General features: G+C 35.1%; 1 protein-coding gene across 3 annotated transcripts in view; it reads left to right on the forward strand.

Annotated features, from left to right (window-relative positions):
• Tbk1 (TANK binding kinase 1) overlaps positions 1-24,950 on the forward strand; it is a 51,385-nt gene that overhangs the window by 12,743 nt on the left and 13,692 nt on the right. For 2 of the 3 annotated variants that reach the window (XM_004861123.3, XM_004861122.3), the window contains 9 exons: positions 435-575; positions 4,213-4,342; positions 7,365-7,546; positions 12,886-13,046; positions 15,866-15,976; positions 20,186-20,365; positions 22,427-22,623; positions 23,402-23,460; positions 24,079-24,170. In XM_004861123.3, coding sequence (XP_004861180.1) covers positions 435-575; positions 4,213-4,342; positions 7,365-7,546; positions 12,886-13,046; positions 15,866-15,976; positions 20,186-20,365; positions 22,427-22,623; positions 23,402-23,460; positions 24,079-24,170 — 1,253 coding nt within the window. The remainder of the gene's footprint in view (positions 1-434; positions 576-4,212; positions 4,343-7,364; positions 7,547-12,885; positions 13,047-15,865; positions 15,977-20,185; positions 20,366-22,426; positions 22,624-23,401; positions 23,461-24,078; positions 24,171-24,950) is intronic. The other variant, XM_087192367.1, reaches the window with a different exon arrangement.

The raw sequence follows: 24,950 nt of genomic DNA on the forward strand, positions 1-24,950 counted from the left end.
TGAATGTGCACACACACAGTTTAAAAGGCAGGAAATATTTCTAAAAAGCAATTGTATTGCTTTGATATTCTTAATAGAAATTTCATGGGTGGGATATAATTTTCAATCTCTTTATTAGGCCCTGGAGAAATAAGAGTTTCACTCTCAATTTCTTATCTAGAGGACAATTTCATTTTTTGTAGTGTTAGGGCTTTTATCTTTTGATGTATAAATATCTTTGCCATTAGTGTATTACAATGTTTAATTATATTAAAAAATAGTCTTTTCAGAATTCCAAAATGTATAATTTGAAATATGGAGCACAGTTAATTGATGTAACTTTTTTAAAAACTTGTGTTCTAGTGCAAATTACCTTTGCTTAAAGGATGCATGACATTCTGTACGAAATATAAATTGCCATAGCTAATACTAATGATATTGTTCTTTTTTATTAGAAAACTGGTGATTTATTTGCTATCAAAGTATTTAATAACATAAGCTTCCTTCGACCAGTGGATGTTCAAATGAGAGAATTTGAAGTGTTAAAAAAACTGAATCACAAAAATATTGTCAAATTATTTGCTATTGAAGAGGAGGTAAGTAGTCAAGTTTAGTTAATCTTGTCATCATGTTTATGGGAGTTATGATTTAGGAGATATAATCTATTATTAAAAAATGATTTAAAAACTGATGAAGGGCTGGGGATTTAGCTCAGTGGTTTCGCGGCTTGCTACACAGGCGCAAGGACCTGAGTTAGATCCCTGGTACCAAAAAAAAAAAAAAAAAAAAAAAACTGATGAAAAATCAGGGCTCAAACAACCAAATTTTCTGTTCGCAGGATTTCTTGAGTAGAGATGGCAGTAGAAATAAAGCACAAGAATAGAATAGATAAAGCAGTAGAAATAAAGTCAAGAATGGAATAGTATAAAAAATAAAATAGTATAGAATTTGATTACTAGTATTATTACTGTTTTAGTTACTTTTCTCATTGCTGAGACAAAATACCCAGTGCCCAAAGTTAAGGGAGGAAAGGTTTATTTGGCTCACAGTTTGTAGAGGTTTTAGTCCATAGTTGGCTGGCTCCAAGACAGGGTGGCATGGCAGACAACCATCGCAGAGGAGAAACAGTTTATGGTGGGCAGAAGCAAAGGAACAGTAGCAAAGCAAGCAAAGGACCTTAGCAGCTTCTTTCTTCCCCTTTTATATTCTTTCTAGGCTATCAGGATTAGGGCAGTGCCAGACCAGTCGGAGTGATTTAGTAATTACCCACCCTTAATGCCAGCATCACACACTCTAGATCCAGCCACCTCTGAAAAAACCCCACCTATGACCACATTGAGCCTTTGGGGGAGCATCTAGATACAAGCTATAACAATTACTGAAAGAAAAAAAGAAAAAAGCTAACTGAAGTGCAATTGATACAATTATAAAAAGAACAAAGAGAAAGTAAACAATACAGAAAAGCCTTTGTAAAAAGAATAATCCTGGACCAAGGGTTTGGCTCAGTGGTTCCTCCACCTGCCTTGCAAGCACAGGGTCCTGAGTTCGATCCCCGGTACCAAGAAAAAAAAAAAGAATAATCCTAGTAGGCAAGAGATTAATTTATAAAGTCGAATTATAAAGGATACAATTGATTTTAAGGAGAAATAATAAAAGTAAGAATAATATGAAAATAATCCAGAAATAATGTAGACAGGTCTATTTCAATTGCTTAACACATGAATAATCAATAAAATCCATTTTGAGAAATAGTTTGGTAGTTTATACTCCTAGTGATTTGATTTTTCAGTGATTATTTCTATAAGAACTAATCAAATAATGGGTTTTATATATAAAGATGTTAATTGGTACCCTATTTATAATACAGGCTGGTTAAGAAGTTGAGTAAATTAATCCAAGTACAGTAGTGTGCACCTATAGTCCCAGGTATTTGGGAGGTTGAGGCAGGAGGATGGTGAGTTTCAGGCCAGCCTAAACAGGATACCAAGAATCTGTCTTTTTTTTTTTTTTTTTTTGGTACCAGGGATCGAACTCGGGCCCTTGCACTTGTGCAGCAGGCGGCAAAACCACTAAGCTAAATCGCCAGCCCGTCACTTTTTTTAAAAAAATGTTCAGTAAGTTAAAATGTGTGATCAACTTATGTATAAAATGTAACTACTGATTATTAAAGAAATTCAAATAATTTATAAAAGTGTTTTGGGGACAGTAGGAAATATTATAAAAGGAAGAAAGAAAAAGTTGGGGATAAATAATGGATTTTAAGACTAAAATTTTTAAGTGTCTAAAATTGGCTTAGATCTTATGATCATTGTGCATAGTGACTAGTTATCCAGAGTTAGCCAAACTTAAGGTTAAGACTGTAGCCTTCCAGACTGCCAAGTCTACCCAAGACTTCTGATGCCAACTGCAAAAAGTTTGGCAAACTGTACGGAGAGTGCAGTCCCTACAAACTGCCCTCACTTCAGACACCAACCTAAAGTTTAGAAGTCCCCAGAGCTGCTCTCACTTTAGACCAGCTGCCTACAATGGGAGTTCCCATAACATGCTCAGATTTGGTAAATTGCTAGAATGTGAAATGATTCACAGAACTCAGGAAAGTGCTGTACTTAACAGTTTCATTATAACAAAAGGATATGAATTAAAACAGCCAAAGGAAGAGACACGGTAGAATATGAGAAGGTTACAACCATAAGTTTTCTTGTCCTAGAACACATTAGTCTCCTAGCACTGATATATTGACATATGCCCAGAGAATTGGTCAGGAAGAGCTAACCAAGCCTTTGCAATACAGAGATTACTGGATGTCCATCACATATTGCCTTCATGGCTGAATTTAATCTCCAGTTCTCGCTATAGGTTTGGACTCATTCCTGCAGTGTCCATTTCTTTTGGAGGTCAAAACTGATACAGTGTATCTTAAAGTCTTCATCTTAAGTTACATTGTTATTTGGCGAAAGCTCCCATATGATAAAAAAAACTTCTTCCAGATAGGACATTTCAGAGACCAGAAATCACTTCAAGTAGCCAGGGCCAAAAGTCAGTCTTTTTGGGTAAAGTTAATTCTTCATTATACAGTAGTTACGCAGTAACAAAAAGGGATATTTACTATAATTTTAATCACCTGGGACCATATACTATTCTGTAGTAAAATCAGGACTAAAGATATATATGCAACATTATGTTATATATAGTATGAACATTATCTACTATACGATTTGGCCCGTATAAAAAAGGCTGAAAGGAAATAAAAATATTAATATAATTATCCCTGGGTGATGGAATTATCTGTTTCCCAAATTTTCAATAATCAATATATGAATAATCATTTAAAAACAATAGTTTTTTTATTTTATTTATATATATATATTTTTTTGGTACCAGGGATCGAACTCGGGTCATTGCGATTGTGCAGCAGGCGGCGAAACCACTGAGCTAAATCCCCGGCCCCTATAATTTTTTTAATATAGCTACCAATTACTAGAGAAATTCAGATATTTATAAAAGTATTTGGGGGATATGTAGGAAATACTATAAAATGAAAAAAGAAAAAGTTGAGGATAAATAATGGATTTTAAGACTAAAATTTTTAAGTGTCTATAGTTGGCTTGGATGTTATGATCATTGTGTATTATGTAATTTGATACTATTTCCTTTTCCCTGTAAAGCTGTTATAGTATTGATGATGCATCTTATAATCAATGGTACAGTAAAATCAAGATTTAAAATAAATCAACTCAGGTGCAAGTGAGCCAAACTGAACTTTGCTGCAAGAGAGAGTACTCAGACATTCTGCCACCCATTTGTATTTAAGGCTAAGACTCATTCCTTGAAGTAAAAATACTTGTCAGGAGACAGATTTCAAGTGCATAAAAGGTTTATTAGAAGACCTGTTGTTCTAAATGTACTATTATGCATAAGAAATTAAAGATAAAATTAAAGATAATTTCAAGAGAACCAGTATAACATTGTACAATGATTTTGTGATTCAGATACAACCAGTTTTCACTGGTTTGTCTTTCAGAACAAATCCAACTTTCTTATATACTAGGAATTTGGAAGATATTAATTGTTTTACATGTGAACAAATATTTTAGTGAATCCCAGGTAAACCAGTTCCAAAGCATCTTCATCATTGTACCAAATCCTACATTTAAATGAAATCAGCTAAGAACTGCCATATAATTGAAACTTATTGTTTATAGTGAGTCACAATCAGTGATTTTGTTTTTTCAGACAACAACAAGACATAAAGTACTCATTATGGAATTTTGTCCATGTGGGAGTTTGTATACTGTTTTAGAAGAACCATCTAATGCCTATGGCCTACCAGAATCAGAATTTTTAATTGTGTTACGTGATGTGGGTATGTTTATTCATATGATTTTTTGTTTTTGTTTTTGTTTGGTACCAGGGATTGAACCCGGGACCTTATACATGCAAGGCAGGTGGCAGAACCACTGAGCTAAATCCCCCGCCCTATATGATTTTATATATATAATTTAATGGCACTGAATAAAAGAACAAATTTCTTACATTCAAAATGAAAGACCTTTATGCAATGCTGTCTAGATATGACACCAAAAGTCCAAGTGCCAAAAAAGAAAAAAATAGATAAATTGAACTTCAGCAGTAAGAACAAAGTCAGACACAAAAGGCCACAGTATCACATGATTCATTCACGTGAAATGTTCAGAATAGACAGATCCCATAGAGATAGAAAGCAGATTAGTGCTTCAAATGACAAGCAAGTAAAATGACAAGCTAGAGAATGAGAGAAAATATTTGCAAATTACACACAAATTTTTATCCAGTCAGCAATAAAAAGACAACCCCAATTTAAGAATGGGCAAAGGTTTTGAAAAGACATTTCTTCAAAAAAGAAATGGCCGGGGGCCGGGGATTTAGCTCAGTGGTTCCCCACCTGCCTCGCAAGGGCAAGGACCTGAGTTCGATCCCGGGTAACAACAAAAAAAAAAAAGTGGGAAACTGATAAAAGCACATTTTGGGCCGAGGATTTAGCTCAGTGGTTCCACCGCCTGCCTCGCAAACGCAAGGTCCCAAGTTCTATCCCCGGTACCAAAAAAAAAAAAAAAACAAAAAAGAAATGGCCAACAAATACATTGGAAGATGCTCAATATCAGTAATTATTAGGGAAATTCAAATCAAATCCACAATGAAATAGCACTTCTTACCGCTTAGAATGGCTAAAATAAAAAAGACAGATAAAAACGAGTTAGCAAGAATGTAGAGAAATTGAAGCCTTTCTACATTACTAGTAGTAGTGTAAAATGATTTAGCCACTTTGGAACACACTCTGGCAGTTCCCCAAAAGGTTAAATATTGAATTACCTATGATCCAACCATGCTAATACTGGGTAGACACCCAAAAGAATTAAAAACATACCCACTCAGGCTGGGCGTGGTGGCACATTCGTGTAATCCCAACACTCAGGAAGCTGGGACAGGTGGTCTGCGCACGTTCAGGGCCAACCTGAACTATGTAGTGAGTTCAAAACCAACCTAAACTACATAATGTGACTGTCTCAAACAGAAATATCCACATAAAACCTTGTACATCAGTATATATAATGGCCTTACTTAAAATAGCAAAAATGGAACTAGCTGAGATATCCATCAGTTGATGAATGGATAAAAAAAGTAGTACATCCATACAATGGAATATTATCCATTTTTAAGAGGAAAAAAGTGATACATGCCAAAATACAGGTGAACCTTGATAATGTGATGCTCAGTAAAAAAGGCCAGACACAAGAGGCCACAGTATCACATGATTTGTTCACATGAAATGTTCAGAACACACAAATCTCATAGAGATGGAAAGCAGATTAGTGATTGTTGGGGGCTGAGTTGGGGAATGGCTATTAATGGGTACAGAATTTCTTTTGGCTTGATATAAATGGGGTTTTATTTGGGCTATGATATAAATGTTCTGAAATCAGTGGTGATAGTTGTATAAATCTGTGACTATACTAAAATTACTGAATTATATGCTTTTTAAAGATAAATGTTATGGGCATTATACCTCAAAAACTGATTTTTTTTTTAAAGTATGGCAACCAAAGGAAGTAACTATCTTCTTGGAAAGAAAGGAATGGGAAAAGGGACATGAAAAAGGGGGTATAAATTTAATGGGAATTCTTAACACTGAAAGTGGAGTGGAGACCATTTGGGAAACATAGTAGTGTGCTATAGCCTGTTTGGTTTGGTTTGATTTTGGTTTTTTGAGACAAGAGTCTCCCTATGTGGTTTGGCTTGGCCTTGACCTCTCTGTATATCCTAGAGTGGTCTCAAACTGGTAGTGATCCTCCTGACTCAGCCTCCAGAGTGTTGAGGTTACAGGTGCCCACCTAGCTTGTTTAATCAGATAGGTGTTATAGGTAATTAATTGATGCCTTCCTAAGTATATATTGGGAACCCTTAGTATTAATGATTATACATTGATACTTTAAAGATTTTTTTCATGTGTTGAGTAGGGGCGTTCTCATCCATCAGCTATCGAACAAATGTTTCAAGTTATCAGTCAGTGACATTGTTGGCCAAAATAGCTTAATTTCAGCAGTGTAGCCACCTTTGCCCTTAAAAGGGAAAAGAAAAGGCCAGGGATTTAGCTCTGGTACTGCCGCCTGCTTCGCAAGCGCAAGGACCTGAGTTCGATCCCTGGTACAAAAAAAAAAAAAAAGAACAAAAAGAAAAGAAAATGGACTTTTTGGAATAGTACTAAGCATATTAGAAATACAATTTTCTGAAAAAAGTCTGGCACTTTGCCCTCTTTCTGTTTGGTTCTTACTATTTATTGAATCCAGTTTATTTTAAATGACATTTTTTTCTCAAGGTAAAAAAATCTGAAACTGTGGTGTAAGATTATCTTTGTAGGAATCTTTATTATTCTCAAGTTTTATTACTCTTAAGTTTTACATATTTTATATATATATATATAAAATAATTCAGGAATTCAAATACTTGAGACCATTTTGTTAAGTTTTCCTAATAGTGTTTGAGAGATTGGCCAGGCACAGTGGCTCGTGGCTGTAATCGCAGCACCACTTTGGGAGATCACAAGTTCAAGTCCACCCCAGGCAAATTGGTGACTTAGCAAGACCATGTCTCTAAATAAAAAATTAAAAAGGGCTAGGTTTGTAGCTCAGTGCAGAGGTCCTGGGTTCCATCCCCAGTACCACGGGGGACGGGGGTGGACAGGGGGCTTCTTAGCTGATGCTGGGTGAAATGATAATTGCACCACCTTATAGCACAGTTACAGAAATACTTTTAAGTTTGAGTGAATATGAATTTATTAGATCAGTGAATTGGGGACATATACACATAGATACCTACATTATGATTCCACTTTATGTTTATTGTTGAAGTGGGTGGAATGAATCACCTCCGAGAGAATGGCATAGTGCACCGTGATATCAAGCCAGGAAACATCATGCGTGTCATCGGGGAGGATGGACAGTCTGTGTACAAACTCACAGATTTTGGTGCAGCCAGAGAATTAGAAGATGATGAACAATTTGTTTCTCTTTATGGCACAGAAGAATATTTGGTAAGTGATCTATCACTAATTTCAATTCTAAAAGCTACATATAGCTTTATATTATCAGGTAATATATTATCAGGTAATTGGTCAATCAGTTCACTATAAAAGGTTACAATTTTTATGACAAAAATTGAAGTTTCTATTCTAATGAATATGTTGTGTAAGAAGGGAATTGGGCATTTGTTCCTAAGAGGGCTGTTATTTTTCTCTTAAAATCCTTGGAAGTTTTATAGTACCCTTAAATCCTTTAATTTCACTAATGATATAGATCTGTATTAAAAGGCAAACCTATCTGTACACTCAAGAGACATCTAGCCAGTAAAGGCTTCATTTTTGGATTAGAGCAATTACTGTATTATGAGCTTTTTATTTTGTTCCCTATAGAGAAAACTTCATTATATTTCTGAAACAGAAGATTCTATTCATTATTGACAGACTGAAAGGACTACTGTTAGAAACATACAAAAGATAAAACGCCTCTGTAAATATGTAAATTGAAATGCTAGAAATCTAGAACTTCGTGTAAGTGCATTTGTGAAAAGTTAGTAAAATTTGAAACCCTTAAAAATATATTTTATGGCCGCAGGCATGGCAGTGCATGCCTATAATCAAATCACTCCGGAGGCTGAGGCAGGAGGATTACTGTGAGTTTGAGGTCCACATGGGCTACATAGTTCAAGGCCACCCTGCACTACATAGTGAGTCCTTGTCTCAAAAAAACCAAAAAATAAAAATTAAAAAACTATATATATAAATATATATATATGTATAGTAGATATATATATGTACTTGTAGCATGTAATTGGGAAGTTTGTAATATATGGCTATTATCAGTTATTCATCACTCTGGGTTTGATCTTAAGTCTTAGATTCTTTGACTTTTTTCCAATTGGATTCTTCTGTTTAATGTTATAAAATGAAGGATGAAGTCTTTCCACCCCAGTGGCTTTATCAAGATTATTCTAAGTCTAACATGAATTAAGGTATCTTAAATTGGCTTCTCACAATAGATAGCCCAAAGTAATCTGCAGTTATGTTTGATGATATTTTAGATAAGAGTGCTGAGTTGTGTGCTGTAATGTGTGCTTCTAATCCTAGCTACTTAGGAAGCTGAGGAAGGAGGATTGCAAATTCAAGGCCTAGGCAATTTAATGAGACTGTCTTGGGTTGGGTCATTCATTCCACAAATATTTATGGCCTGCCTACTGTGTACCAGCTACTCTTCAAGCCACTGGGATTTCTGTAGTGTACCAGACACACATTCCTGCTCTGTGGAGCCCACATTCTAGTACAGAAAACAGACAGTTAGAGCCCGGTGTGGTGGCGCATGCCTGTAATCCCAGCACTCAGGAGGCTGAGGCAGGAAAATTGCCACGAGTAAAAGGCCAGCATGGGCTACATAGTCAGTTCAAGGTCAGCCTGCACTACAGAGTGAGACCTTGTCTAAATAAAAAGAAAACAGACAATTAAATGTGAACAAGTAAATAAGGTAAATTCAGATCATTGACGTTTTGTGAGGACAATAAATTAAAGTAATAAGATAAAGAGTGACTAGCAGTAGAAAGGTGGCCAGGGAAAGCCTCCCTTCAGGCCTACACAAACTTGACATTGAAAAAGGGATCAAACTGAGGACCTTGTGCTTGCCAGGCAGGCACAGCACCGCTGAGCTACATCCCCGGCCCTACACTGAAATTATTAAAAGCATTAAGCCAGGTGCAGATTTGGGAATGTTACAAGCAGAGGAAACAGCAACCAGAAAGGCTAGGACAAGAATGATGCTGAGTGTTCACGAGACCAAAAGGATGGCTATTTGGCTGAAATTTAATGAGTGAGGAGAAAGTGTTAGGAGTTGGAAATGGAACAGTGGTCACAGTCCTGTCAGATTCTGTAAGCTCGTGGTTTCTACCCTGCCAGATGACCAGCTCTTTTTTTTTTCTTTTTTTTTTGGTACCGGGGATCAAACTTGGGACCTTGCACTCATGAGGCAGGCAGCAGCACCACTGAGCTAAATCCCTGCCCCACCAGTTCCTTTTTATGATAAATATTTTACATCTTCTCTTATCTATGAAGAAACTTAAATTTCATTTGAATGAAACTATTAGATAATATAAATCAACCTACATACCTAAGTGAACGAATAACATACATTAATATTGTAAGGCAAACTATTTTATAACAAAATATTAACTATTTAATATGTAAAAGTTTAGGAACAACTTCTGATGAATAAATGAAGTAATCATATATGCTTGTAATGTCCCTTTGAATACAAGTGCATTGATATCTTGTATTAGTAACACATACCACAAGTTATGTTGTTATTCGCATGATTTTCCAAAGTAGTGAACAATTCTTGGTAAAATATTTAATTAAATCAGGCTGTTTTAAATATAGCTACATTCTTCAAAAATACTTTATTATATGTAAAATTGGATTTAGAAATAGATTTCTCACCTGCACAAATACCTAGCAGGGTTTTGGAAAGTAATTCAAAACATGGAGCGATTAATTTTCAGATCTGTAATATACTGCAAGATGCCTCTCTCACCAAATACCAGTACTATTTTACCAATTGTTGTGGTCACCATAACAGCCTTCAAAGAATTATTTCTCCCAATACTAGTGATTAATCTTTTATATCGTCTCCTATGTAGAACTACAGATTAGCTTTTGCCTCTAACAGATTTTTAAATAGGGAGAACAAAACACTAGACAAATTAACTCTGAGTCCATGCTGTGTATTCTATGGGGAAATTTAACTTAATGCTATTTCCATTTAACCCTGTTTTCAAACATAGAACACCAGAAGTTTTAAAATAAGGTAAACAGGGCCAGGGATTTAGCTCAGTGGTTCCGCCGCCTACCTCACAAGCGGAAGGACCCAGGTTTGATCCCCGGTACCAAAAAAATAAAGAAAGAAAATAAAATAAGGTAAATAAATAATGGTCAGAAGCTCCACAGTCTAGAAAAATTCTATATTTAGATGGAAACTTACTCTTTTGTAATTTTCCAGAAATCACTCAGCCAGAAGTTAAATTCTCCCTTTTGTGTGTTAATTTTTTAAAGACCTAACATTCTTCTATTATTTTTGATAATACACATATTGTCTCAATAATATAATCCTCCAAACCTTGGTGTGGCTTTATCCTAATGTGCCTATTACAGATGCAGTAGGCCCAGTAATGTCAAACCCTACATATGCACAAGTGTCACGTTCAGGAAAGAGCCAGTGGGCACAGTCATGCCAGACCAGCATGTGTCAAGCCACCAACATTCCATTGGCCCCTGAAGGCTTCCAACTGTACCACCTATATTACCTATATTATTGCACCTTAGAGGAAGTCTGCTTTGTCTCCTAGAATCATTGTTATCTCTTCTTCCCAGGGTGGAAGCCTCATGTTGCACAAAGTATCAGACATGTCCAGGTACTCTTAACCTATTCACAGTACCATTTGTACACTAAGTACTAGCTGCTGTGTCAGAGGTCTGGCTATCACTTCCTTGAACAATAATCACTTTTTATGCTATCCCACAGAACAAGCAGAGTCACTCAGATCCCATATGTCTGTTAGGCATGTATTTGGAAACTCACTGCAAAACCCAGTCTTTATCTGCTTATCTCTACTACTGATTGTATATTAAAATATATTTCCCAAAAGAGCCTTTCCCCAACTCCATCCCTTCCCACTGCCCCCTACCCCAATCCAGAGAGTATGAATCTTGGGGATTCATAGACTATGTCATTTAGAAGTCATTCTCAGCAGTGGTTCCTATCTTGATTCCCATTCTTCTGAGCCTTAGACAAATCCCACAATGTCATAAGGGATTGTTTGGGTTTGGAACCATTTGGGAGGTGACTCTACTTTGGTCCATAGTATACTCTTTTTTTTTTTTTTTTTTTTTTTTGATAGTATACTCTTGAAGCTCTAGCTGCCAAGAATCTTCAAGTTGCCAATGCATAACTTCCACAAAGGCACATGTCAGGAGGTGAAGGCTATGTAGCCACTGGTTTTCTCTGCAGAGCTAAATGTTCATCTGAATCTCTGCTAGCTCCTGAATCATTTCTTACAAGAGCCAGATATTTTCAGCAACTCTGAAGTAGTGTCTCCTGTAACAACATGTGTTTAACATCATCAGATCAGCTACTTCTCTGGGTCACTTGATCCCCAGACAACTAGTCCTCTAAACTAATTCTACAGAATTAATTGTTTCAGCACCCATAGGACTTGCTGTGGTAAATTGCATATGAAGGATGAGATAAAGAAATTGAAGATGCCTAATAGCTTTCCGGTGTGAGCAGCTGGATAGAAGATAAGAGGGAAAGAGATGTGAATGAGAAACCATAAGTCTCTTTTGCACATGTTAAATTTGAACTGCCTTTTAAACATTGAAAGAAATAGGACATGTGAATCTGGAACTCAAGGCAAGAGATAGATTTAGCAGTTAAGGCATAAAGATGATATTTAATATGATAGGCCTGATTGGGAAGAAGTAAGGTAGTGATAAGCATGAATAGCTATTTTGGAAGTCTTGCTGTTGGTGAGAAGCAGAGAATTGGTTGATTGCTGAAAGGATTGTGGGATCAATTTAAGTTTTTTGTTTTTGTCTTGTTTGAAACTGGAGCTATCCACACACCTGTAATCACAGCACTAGGGAGGCGAGGCAGGAGGATCACTGTGAGTTTGAGGCCACCCTGGGCTACACAGTGAGTTCAAGGCCAGCCTACACTACAAAGCAAGATCCTGTATCAAAAAACCAAAAATGAATAAATAATTTTGAAAAATGGAGCTGTCAAAGCTTGTTCATAAGTGGAAAGGAATGATCCAGCATAAAGTAAAAGGAATAATTGTAAAAATTGATTCTAGAATTGGTAAGGCAATATGATGGGCTCACAGCACAAAAGAAAAAGTTGGTCTTTTTTGGTTTTTGGGGTTTTTTTTGGTACTGGGGATCGAACTTGAGACCTTGGCTTGTGAGGCAGGCACCAGAACCACTGAGCTAAATCCCCAGCCCTGGTCTTTGAGAGTAGTTTTGTTGTAACTAGAAAGTAGGCCAGGCAAATGGACCTAGATTCAGGTAGGTTGGTAAAGGGCATAAAGAAGAATTGATCTGTTTGTTTACATTTCCTCTCTGAAATATGGAGTCAAAATCGAGGGTCAAAGGAGGTGGTATTAGAGGTTTAAGTTGAGATGGAGAAGCTGTGAAATAGTCTTTTGAGAATGGGAAAATAAAAGTACTAGGAAAACATGATAGAATTTCTAGACATTGAGTACCCATTCTTTTTTGTTGTTGTTTGTAATGTTTTAACAGTAGGTCACAGGTTCATATTTTTTTGTGTTTCTTAGCATCCTGATATGTATGAGAGAGCAGTACTAAGAAAAGATCATCAGAAGAAATATGGAGCAACAGTTGATCTTTGGAGCATTGGGGTGACATTTTACCACGCAGCTACTGGATCACTGCCATTTAGACCATTTGAAGGGCCACGTCGGAATAAAGAAGTAATGTAAGTGGTTTCTCCGTATAAAATTAGAAATAAAATTTTAAACGTATGTATTATTTTATTTCCCCATATGTTAGAATTGAACACTGACAAAAATTGGTTTAGCAGACATTTCTATTATTTTAAGCTATGTGACTTTTACTAAAAATGTAGCCTTACTGTAAAAATATATAGGCATAATTTTTCATATCATGTTTAAATATCTTCTGTACAAAGTGTACGTGGTGTCCCGTCTTTGGCCCAACCTTAAAAGTCTACCATTTCCTGAATTTTATTTTAGCATACTGTTTCACTTTTTGTACTTGTCAGCATTTTTCTTCTGTTCAACTGAAAAAAGATCTGTGGGGTACTAGAACCATTATCAAATCTAAGAGAAATATAATTGTTACCTTCCACTTTTTTTTTTTTTACCATTTTAAAAATAATATTTTGGCAGTACTCATTTTTTCTAGTGTTAAAGGTTCAGACCAGGCATTTTACTAGTATAGTATACATTCATGCATTCAGTATATACATTCAGTATAACATTCATATTGTTAGGAAATAATTAATGTACAAAATCACTTACTGTAAACCAAATAACATGAGAGATTTCTAGTTGTGAAATTTTTTTATAAAATGCATCTATATACTGACCTTGCTTTTTATTTTAGAAGAAATGAGTTAATGCCTTTGCTTCATGAAAACAGCTAACTCACATACGCATAAAACTATAAGGTTATGAATATTTAATTTAGTGCATGGTTTGGGACAGTAACTCACTGATAGCCTAACCTGCCCAACCATTGTTTTAGATCTTCACATATTTTTCAGACTTACATATTTGACTCTGCCTTTCATAAGCATACATGACTTAAAGCAATCACAACTGTAAAACTATAATCTTCCATCTAGTATCATCTCAGAGAATTGAGGAAGAAGCATTTTTTTCCTTTTGTTGATTTGAGGAAGTAAAACAAATTCAGATGATGTAATGACTTTTGCTGATACATATTTAAATACTTTCCTATAAGGACAGTGCCTGTGTGCAAGAGGAAACCATTAACTGAACTAATGATTTCGGTATCATGTCAACCTGATTCTGCTTTACAGGAGTGTCCTTTGTATAAAATCTGTTCCTGAACAAAGGCTGAGAGTCAGTTTGTGTTTTTCACATGAAACATGGATTGTACTTGGTGATAAATCATGCTTTTTATCTTAATAAGTATGTTTTAAAGTAGTATCAGCCTTTCTTGCTGCCCTAAAACTGGATTAAATAAAACTGTAGTGCTCCCTGGTGAAAGAAAGTTGACTCATCAGCAACTAGGAACCTGATGATTTCACCTAACTCCCATGAGGGTGGTTATACATTACAGAAGTTATTTCTTTATTTGCACAGAAACTCAACTTTCTATTTACACTGATACCAATGAATGTTTAGAGGTGTTCAGTTAGTGGTGGCTGATTTACTTTACCAGTGAATGGTGCATTCATCTCACATTATGGCAGTGTTGCTTCTTCAGCATCTCATTTGCATCTTATGAATGTCTATATGTAGATCTTATGAAAATTAAACATTTTTAAGAATTTGCATAAGAACTCTTTCATTCTATTCACTTTGTATTAATCTCACATATCTCCACTTCTCTATGGTCTGATCCTTCTCATGTGAACACATCTTATTTTTCACAGTAGTTTTCTTTGAAAAAATATCTTTTTTTTTTTTTTTTTTTTTTGGTGGGGGGGTGGTGGTACTGGGCATTGAACTCAGGTCCTTGCACTTGTGTAGCAGGCAGTGGAAACCACTGAGCTAAATCCCTGGCCCCAGTGAAAAAAAAAATCTTAAGGCAGAAATTGATGGTACCTCTGCTGCAGAAACAGCAAGTGGTCTTAATGAGTTGTACTGGTTGGTTGTATTTTTTAAGAAAATATATTGATTCCCTCAGATCATATTTACTTAGGTATTAAACAATATAAAATCCTATAGAAATAATATCTCTAAGCTTACATAAGATTCTGTTGTATTATGTTTTACATTTTCAGATGGGTAAAAGTATCCTTTTTTTTTTGGTACCAGGGATCAAACTTGGGTCCTCGCGCTTGCAAGGCAGGGGGCAGGGGTAAAAGTATTCTTAAAAGCATGACACTCTCATATTTCTCTCCTACTTTTAGGTTTCATTTAGGAATATTCTAATATCTAAAGGGCTGCTTTCATTGACTTGCTACAACATTGTACTATTCTTTGGCTCCCCATTTATCTCTACCCTCAGTTCATCTTTATTTTTATATCTTCATCAGGAATCACATTAAGTTTGCCTTATAATTTGCTACATAAATCTATTCCTATATGTGTATATATAGTTTTAATATGGAAAGAATTTTTCTGGAACTGTGTTATGTATAGTTTTATCTTTTTTTAAAGAAATGCTGTTATTCTGCAGTAATTTTATAGTTCTGTTGACTACACTTTTGGCTAATAAGGGTTTAGATGCTGTTTTCATAGTCTAAAGATACTCTGTGACATAATGTTTTTTGTTTCCTCCATTTTTCAGATGGAAAAATTAATATTTTTGTTGTGAACATCAAGATGCTGTTAATGGCACTCTGAGATCTCAAATGAAAATTAATTATGGCATATGTAAAATAATTGTACAACCACTATTCTACTTCAGTCAGTCAGATTCAAAGTATTTTGATTGTTTTATGGATCCTGTGACCATCAATCACAAAGTTTCGTCTAGTAGATAATTGTAGGTGCAATTGAGGAAATACTTTTGCAAAGCCCATTAATAGGCCATGCAATAATGAACTGCCTATCTTATTCTGCTTTTATTCTTCCCAAGGTATAAAATAATTACTGGAAAGCCTTCTGGTGCAATATCTGGAGTACAGAAAGCAGAAAATGGACCAATTGATTGGAGTGGAGACATGCCTATTTCTTGTAGTCTTTCTCGGTAGGTATAGTATACCTAATTCTCATCTTTTGCACTTTGGTGTTTGAAATCTTTGCTAAAAACAACACTCAAATACTTGAAGACTGTATTTTGGTTTTATTTTAATTATTAAAGCATATGATTTTTGCCTTTTGTGGTGATAGAGATTTATTTTGATCTGTATGTAATTTCCCAGGATATATATTTTTGAGTTATCTAATTACTAGTCTTAGAATTCTTCCCAATGTGGTGATCCTACCCCGGACATTGTTGTTTTGTTTTACTTTGCTTCATATTGTTTTGTTTTTGCAGTACTGAGGACTGAACCAGGGCCTCTGTACTGAGCTACATCCCCAGCCCTTTTACTTTTTTATTTTGAGACCGGCTAACCTCCATATTGATGGACCACAAAGAGTGGTGTCACAGATGTGAGTAAATTTCTCAATTGGAGTTATAAAAAACAAGCATTAAAGAAACTTAATATCTTTTTTTAAAAAATTTTTTAAAATGAGAAATATTCATTTAGCAGGCAGATCTCAAAACAATATTATCAAGTAAGAATTCTCTTAATCCTGTTATTAGCCAGGTGCAGTGGCACATATCTATAAGCCCAGTTACTTGGAGGTTGAGACCAGAAGACAACAAATTCCAGTCCAGCCTTGACAACTTAGAGCTTGTCTCTAAATAAAATAGGTTTGGAGACATAGCTCAGTGCTCTCTTGGGTCAGCCCCAGTACTGTTTAAAATAAAAAGTTAAAAGTAAAAATTAAATTATTTTAGACAGACTTCACTCTGGAAATAAAGCCAAGATAGTTGCCAATATGTAGAATTTGATTAATGAATTAACCTTCATTATTCCCAAGTATGATAGTTATGTAATCCACAAGTCACAGAGGGCCTGATTTACTGGCTTAGCACCTAATAAAATTGTCAATGCTTTTTGTATGACTTTCACTTTGTAGTGACTTTCACCGTATTAGTAAATATCTAAAACAAGCTTATTCTTGAACATTTTGATACTGATTCTGGAAAAATTCATATTGATAATGATTCTGGATAAAAATCCATTTAAACCAAGAGTTCCACTGAAGAAATCATTTTCAAAAAGCCATACTGTTCTGATGGTTTTATTTTTTGTTATTTAGAAAAATGTTTCCAAAATAAAATTGTGGCCAGGTGGCACACTCCTATAATCCCAGCGCTTGGGAGGCTGAGGCAGGAGGCTCACCATGAGTTCAAGGCCAGACTGAACTGCAAAGCAAGACCCTGTCTCATAAATAAAATAAAGTAAAATAATATTGTGTTTGCAAGTAGACTTAACAAAACAAATTCATTGTGTTGGAGAGCAGAAATTTAGTATTACAGTAATTTGCATTAAATTTTGATTTAGGATATACTCGATTTGAAGGGCCTTCAGCAAATCTGGTAAAATGTAAAGGACTCAGGAAATAAATATGAACTGATTAATAATTATATTGCCGAAACAGTCAGTAATCTGATGAGCTGAACTATAAAATGCATATTTCTGGAGGGCAACAGGCCTTATTTCTAAACAGTTGTTAACATACCAGTTATAAAATCTTTAATAAAAATTACACATCAGAGAGTACATTATGTGACTTGTTTCAGTTTTTGTTTAAAATACAAGGACTTTACTACAAATCATCAATGAAAACAGTTAACCAAAAATGTAACAGACTGTAAGAAAAATAATAAAATGATATCGCTTATATTATTAATCAAGAATGGATAGTAAGAGAGTAATCTAACCTGGCTAGTTAGAGTGAAAAAGGAAATTGATTTGACTTTGTAATTAAAAGTTCACATGTGAATATGACTCAAACCATAACTGAATCCTACAGACTGTCATTAAGACTTGGTCTCTTTCCTTTGTGATTTTTCTTTACTTAAGGTCATACTCTTCCCTAGCAGCCACAGAAGGCTGCTAGTACTCCCAAACTAATATTATTATGGCCTTAAAAGCCCAGTAGAAAAAACACTTTATATTTCTGGGTTGATTCTCATTGCACAAACTTAGGCCACTTGCTGGTGGCCTTCAGTTAATCATAATGACCAGACTTGGTTCTCATGTCTATCTATGAATAAGGAGTGGAGATGTTTAGGGTCCTCATGGAGGACAGAGAATGGACACCTGTTGGGCAAAAATCAAAAACATCTACTATGTACCTTTAAAACTGTTAATAGACAAGGGATTATTCTAGCATCTCTCATATAGCCCAATTTCAGTGTTTAAAATTCAACAATTGGGAGTCATTCAGAACATGCTGTATAATTTGGGGGAAAGCATGAGACAAAGTCTTGTTTGTTTTTGTTTTGTTTTGGTTTGGTTTGGTTTTGGGCTTGGGTTTTTTTTGGTACCAGGGATCGAACTGGGGTCCTTGCGCTTGCGCAGCAGGCGGCAAAACCACTGAGCTAAATCCCCAGCCTCTTGTTTGGTTTTTAAATATATGAACATTTAACTCATAGGTATTTCTCATTGGCGCTAATTGATGGCTAGATTATTTTAGTAATTTTACATCAGCAAACTAAAAAGGCATATAAATTCCACATATAAAATTAAATATTACAAGGACATTAAAGACCCTTTATTGGAAATTAAACCATTATCTTGTCCTTGTGACCATATGGTCCCAATCAACTGGTATTACCTAGATAGCCACCTATGTATATGATATTTTTAGAAAAGTGAGGAAACTTAACAAGGAGAGAATAAAACAGTCTTTTAACAATCAGTTAAAGGATAAGTTAACATGGAAATGCTATAATTGCCAGGCGTGGTGGCACACACCCTGTGATCCCAGCACTCAGGAGCCTGAGGCAGAAGCAGTGCTGTGAATTCGAGGCCAGCCTGGACTACATAGCTAGACCCTGTCTCAAAAGCCAAAAAAAAAAAAAGAAGAAAAGAAAATGCTATAGTCACTAATTCATTGGCAAGTGATTTTTTTAAAAAATTGAGTTTATTGGTATATTTTAGGTAAACCTTAGGATCACATTCATCAGTGGGAATTTGTACCTATATATGATATATCTTGGTTCTTATTTTTTTCCCATTCCCCTACCCTCCCTTCAACTCCTCCACCCCTCCCTGTTGACATAAGCTTTGTTTCTGATTTTTCCTTTTCTTCAATTTTTTTTTATTTCCCTTCTTTCCTTTCCCCTGTCCCCCTCCCTAGTTCCCCTTCCCCTTTGAACATTTTCTTCCTATTTCACAATATCTGTTATACATTTTGGTCTTCATTTACACTTTCAGTTTCTCACATCACAGAGACAATTCAGTATTTACATATGTGTATCCTATTTATTTCACTTAAGAGAATGGCCTCAGGGTGCATCTATTTAGTTATAAGTGTCTCAAGTTTATCTTTCTTTATGGCAGAGTACCACTCCATTTTATAAAAAAACACACACACACATCCTTATCCATTCACCAGTTGATGGGCATTTGGCGTGTTTCCAAGATTTAGCTATTACAAACTGGGCTGCTATAAACATGGGTGCATATATATTGCTGTGGGATGATGCTTTTTAATTCTTTGGGGAGTATACCCAGCAGGGTAATATCTGGGTCAAATAGGATCTCTAATCCTAGTTTTTTGAGGTATCTCCATACTGATTTCCACAGTGGTTGCACCAGTCTACACTCCCGTCAACAGTAGAGAAGGGTTCCTTTCTCCCCATAGCCTCGCCAGCATTTGTTATTGGTTGATTGACAAGTGATATTAAATGGAGGTTATGTAGCTTTATGAAAAGTTGGCAGACTCTAATATTTTAAACTAGAAATATAAGTTGAGCACCCTTAATCCAAAACCCAAGATGCTCTAAAATCCATAATGTTTTTAGTGCGGACATCGTACTACGGTGGAAAATCCCACCCTTGACCTCATGTGACAAACAGGTCACAGTTGAAACTCAGGTGCACTAAAATGCTGTATAAAAAAATTAGCTTTAGGCTATATGTATAATGTATGAATTTCATATTTGGGCTTTGATCTCATCCCCAAGGTATTTCATAATGTATATGCAGGTATTCCAAAATCTGAAAATATTCAAAATCTGAAACTCTTCTGGTCCCAAGTATTTTAGATAAGGGATATTCAATGTGTAGTAACAATAATAGTTCCTTTGATTTGTTGGTGAATACTCTGATTTTTTTACCTAGACCAAATATAACATTCACCCTTCAAGTAACTTTTTTCAATACTATTTTAGGGGTCTTCAAGTTCTTCTTACCCCTGTACTTGCAAACATCCTTGAAGCAGATCAGGAAAAGTGTTGGGGTTTTGACCAATTTTTTGCAGAAACGAGTGATATTCTTCACCGAATGATAATTCATGTTTTTTCACTACAACAAATGACAGCTCATAAGATTTATATTCATAGCTATAATACGTAAGTACCTCTTTGTGTTATCCGTATATCAATATACTGTTATATATAATAAATATTTTCTTACATTAAGAGAAGAAATAGAAAAGGTGCCTCAGCTTCACTAAAAGCACACACTTGTCTCTAGAATAAAAAGAATTAATTTTCTTAAATTTACAGGCAAATTAACATCTCATTAAACTGCAGGTTTTACAAAACTACTTTCTGTGACTTCTTTCAGATTACATAATCATATAACCACAAAGGCAATGTACATACTGATAAATGAGTGAAGTTTTATTAAGAATATTATCCTGTGGTTTTAAAAATATTAAAGCCTAAATCTTAAACATAGTGTAGTTTTTATTTGCATATGAGACATAAATCATTCAATAGATGGTGGAGAAATAATCAGCCTTTGTTTTACATAAATAAAAACACATTATACCTTTATCATTAAAAAAATTACCCCATGATAAAACTGCATATAACTAAATACACTCAAATTTGCATGTAAAACTGGGAAAGTGTGAGGTAGATAGATTGTGTCGAAATAAGACCTTGGTTGTAGCCGGTTGTGGTGGCCTATAATCTTAGCATTCAAAGAGGCTAAGACAGGAGAATTGCCAGGAGTTCAAGAACAGCCTGGGCTACATAGTGAGTTCAAGTGGAATACATAATGAGATCCTATCAAAAAAAAAAAAGAAAAATATCCTGGTGGTAATATTTTACTATATATTCCAAGATGTTACCATTGAGGGAAACTGGGTGGAGGGTATACAGCATCTCTGCGTATTACTTCTTTTGAGACAGGGTGTCACTATGTAGGCCATGCTGGCCTTGAACTCACCGTGTAGCCCAGGCTGGCCTCAAACTTACAGTGATCCTCCTGCCTCATCTTCCCAAGTGGCAGGATTATAGGTGTACACCTCTGTGCCCAGCTTTCTCTATATTATTTCTTCAAATTGCATGTGAATCTACAGTAACTTCAAAATAGAATTTTTTTTTTAACTGAGGCGGGGGTTGCACCTATTCTCTGTGCCTTACTGTCTATTTTGACAAAATTTAAATAGTTTTGATGCCCCATAAAACTCATAAAAAGGGGCTGGGGTTGTAGCTTAGTTGTAGAGCAGCTGCTTAGCTTGCATGAAGCTCCACGACTTTGAAAAAAAGAAAAAAACAGGAAAGATGAAAAGAGAAATAAAATAGCTACACATGCAATATATCTCTAGTATATCAATAAATACAATAATAATATTACGTTATATTATATATCTTTACTTTGATACTTTTAACAGCCTGAATAAATATGGATCACAGTTAGATGTTGGCCATAATTTTTTCATTTCAGAAGTGAAGCCTGATCCCCAAGCCTGAATCTAACGAAACTAGAAGCTCTTGCCTGAGCTAGATTGCATTTCTGCTGAAATGTTTCTTGGAGTTCATAGATCAACTCAAAGGGACTCTACTTTTTTCCCTATCATTTTGAAAATACCTGGATTTTAAATTTTTATTATTAACATTGTATAGTCAGTTGCAAGTAGTCTCAGTTTTTTTACATTTTCAATCATTTAATTTTGTGTGAGGGTCCTATTATTACTTCCATTGGGGTTATACAACAGCAAGTGGAAGAGCTAGACTTTGAACCCAGGTATCTATCTGACTCCGTCAGTACTCTTTACCTTACTCTTATATTTTTCCTAATTTTTTTGTTTGTTTGTTTGTTTTTGGTACCGGGGATCAAACCTTGGAACCTTGTGCTTGCAAGGCAGGCGGTGGAACCCCTGAGCTAAATCCCCGCCCCTTTTCCTAATTTTTAAACATTAGGAATGCTGTATGTTACAATGGTATCCAAACAGAAAGATATCTCAGAATTGATTATTATATGGACAGATTATACAGAATTTTCATTTTCTTGGAGATTTTAGTACCCATAGTAACAAAGTAGCATTTATAGGGACTGGTCATGAGTTTAGAAATAACTTAAAAATGAATGTTGCACTCAATACTTAATAAAAGGAGTTACCTCTCATTTTATCTAAAATTAGATAAAATTAGTTGTCTTTTTTAACCTTCCTCACACAGTGCTACTGTATTTCATGAACTGGTGTATAAACAAACCAAAATTATTTCTTCAAGTCAAGAATTGATCTATGAAGGACGGCGCTTAGTCTTGGAACCTGGAAGACTGGCACAGCATTTCCCTAAAACTACAGAGGAAAATCCTATCTTTGTAGTAAGCCGGGAACCCCTGACTACCATAGGATTAATATATGAGAAAAGTACGTTAGGATTTTTTTCTTCTTGTTTTTTTTGTTTTTTTGGTACCAGGGATCAAACTTAGGACCTTGTGCTTGCCAGGCAGGTGCGGCACCACTGGGCTAAATCCTTGGCCCTCTTTTTGTTCTTAATGGCCATTTTAAAACACTCAAAAATCTAGCATTGTAAAAATGATTCTTATTTTCATCAAGTCAGTGGTGAATTAATGTAGAACTTTTCATAAATATTAAAATTATGTAAATTAACTGGAAACACTAAAATTGAAAAGCCTTATAGACATAATTTGACTTCAAATATTTTCTTTCATTTAATAGTGAAATAGTTTGTCATGTACATTTTAGTACAATTCTACTTAGAGTGTTTTGCTAACACTTACAATTATGTATCATGTATTTCAAATTTATTATGCCCAGTGCCTATAAGACATTGCACCATGCTTTATAGTCTAGGAAAAATTAAATCTGCATTTTTTAAATCTTTTGAGTTATTCATACTACTGATAGAAAAAAAATGAATTGCCCAGACTTTTACATTCTTTTTTGAAACTTCAGTTGAATTTACTGTGTTGGAATATATTTAGGAAAAAAATGAAACTCATTAGAAATATTGGAGGTGATTAGAGAATAAACATTATTGTTTCAAGTAGTTTTTTTTAAACCAGGATAAGTACATTTAAAAGTTTATCATTGGTATTTCATTTAGACATCCTGTTTACCATATAAAAATAATTTATTCAAAATATTTTGGTACTGATTTCAAGTCTTTTACTTCCTATTTCAGTTTCCCTCCCGAAGGTACATCCACGTTACGATTTAGATGGAGATGCTAGCATGGCTAAGGTTAGTATTTAATTGAATTGCTCTGTCAGCATTTGTATTTAGATCGTCCTATCAGTAGTAGAAGCAATAAAATATATCTTACCCAGGGGTGGTGGCACACGCCTGTAATCCAAGCACTCAGGAGGCTGAGGCAGGAGTATTGCCATGAGTTCGAGGCTGGCCTGGGCTACATAGTGAGACCCTGTCTCAGTATCCTTACATATGCCTAATGACTTAGAATATTATTCATTTGTTACCCTTTTCCAAGATGTTTTATGTTCTATCTTTCCTTTTTTTTTTTTTTTTGGTACCCGGAATTGAACTCGGGTCCTTGCGCTTGTGCAGCAGGCGGGCGATACCACTGAGCTAAATCCCTGGCCCTCTATCTTTACTTTCTGTCCTTTTTGAAACTCGAAGAAAATTTTTAAGAAAATTTTCTCCATTGAGACAGTGCATGTTTAGATAATTAAGGATAAAATACTTACCACGGTTATATCTGTCCTTAGCTTTTAGACATTAGTAGTTTATTATGTTTTTAATTAACCTGATAGAAATATATAAGCTTGAAAACTTCAGTGTAAAATTTTTCCAACCCTGTAACACATTTGGGACCATTGACATTTTTTATTTTTTCATCAGGCAATAACAGGAGTTGTGTGTTATGCCTGTAGAATTGCCAGTACTTTGCTGCTTTATCAGGAATTAATGCGAAAGGGGATACGATGGTTGATGTAAGTACTAGGTTGCAATTTAAAAATTGATCTTGCTGTAGGTCTTACTGAGTAATTGTTAGTCACCCCATCATTGTTAGTTTACCACTTAGACTAGGGTCACATGCTTGATTTTTATTATATTTGCTTCACATTTAGCTTACAAAATATTTAGCAGCTATTTTTTTCATTTATTTCTCATATTAATCTTGTGAGACAAATAGAACCTGAATTTTAAAACTTAGCAACATTGTATAATGTGATAGCAAATGATTTCTTTTCCAAAAGCCTTGACTTGATTGTCATTTTGCTATCTTGGAAGACTTTGACATTGTTGTAATCCAGTAAAATCTATACTTGCTAGGGTTTGAGTCCTCAGAATCTTCCTGCATTTCCTACCATTTCCCCAAATGAAGTACACATTTACTTTTTTTAACAGCGTTATTGAGATATAATTTACATACTATAAAATTCATCAATTTAAAATGTACAATTCACAGTGCTGGGTATAATGGCTCACACCTATAATCCCAGCACTCAGGAGGCTGAAGCAGGAAGATCACTGCAGGATTGAGGCCAGCCTGGGCTGCACAGTGAATAGAAGGCCAGCCTGAACTACATAGTGAGACCCTATCTCAAAAAGCAATTATAATGATAGTAATAAAAACAAATAAAATATACAATTCAATTGTTTTCTAGTATGTTTGCAGACTTGTGCAGCTATCACACTAAGTTTTGAACACTTTCATCAGCCCCCCCAAAAGAATCCTGCACCTATTAGTATTCATTCATTTTCCCCCC

Source organism: Heterocephalus glaber, unplaced genomic scaffold (genome assembly GCF_053883595.1).
Source record: "Heterocephalus glaber isolate CG9 unplaced genomic scaffold, H.glaber_assembly_v1.0 deba00001569, whole genome shotgun sequence".
Taxonomy (NCBI): Eukaryota; Metazoa; Chordata; class Mammalia; order Rodentia; family Bathyergidae; genus Heterocephalus; species Heterocephalus glaber.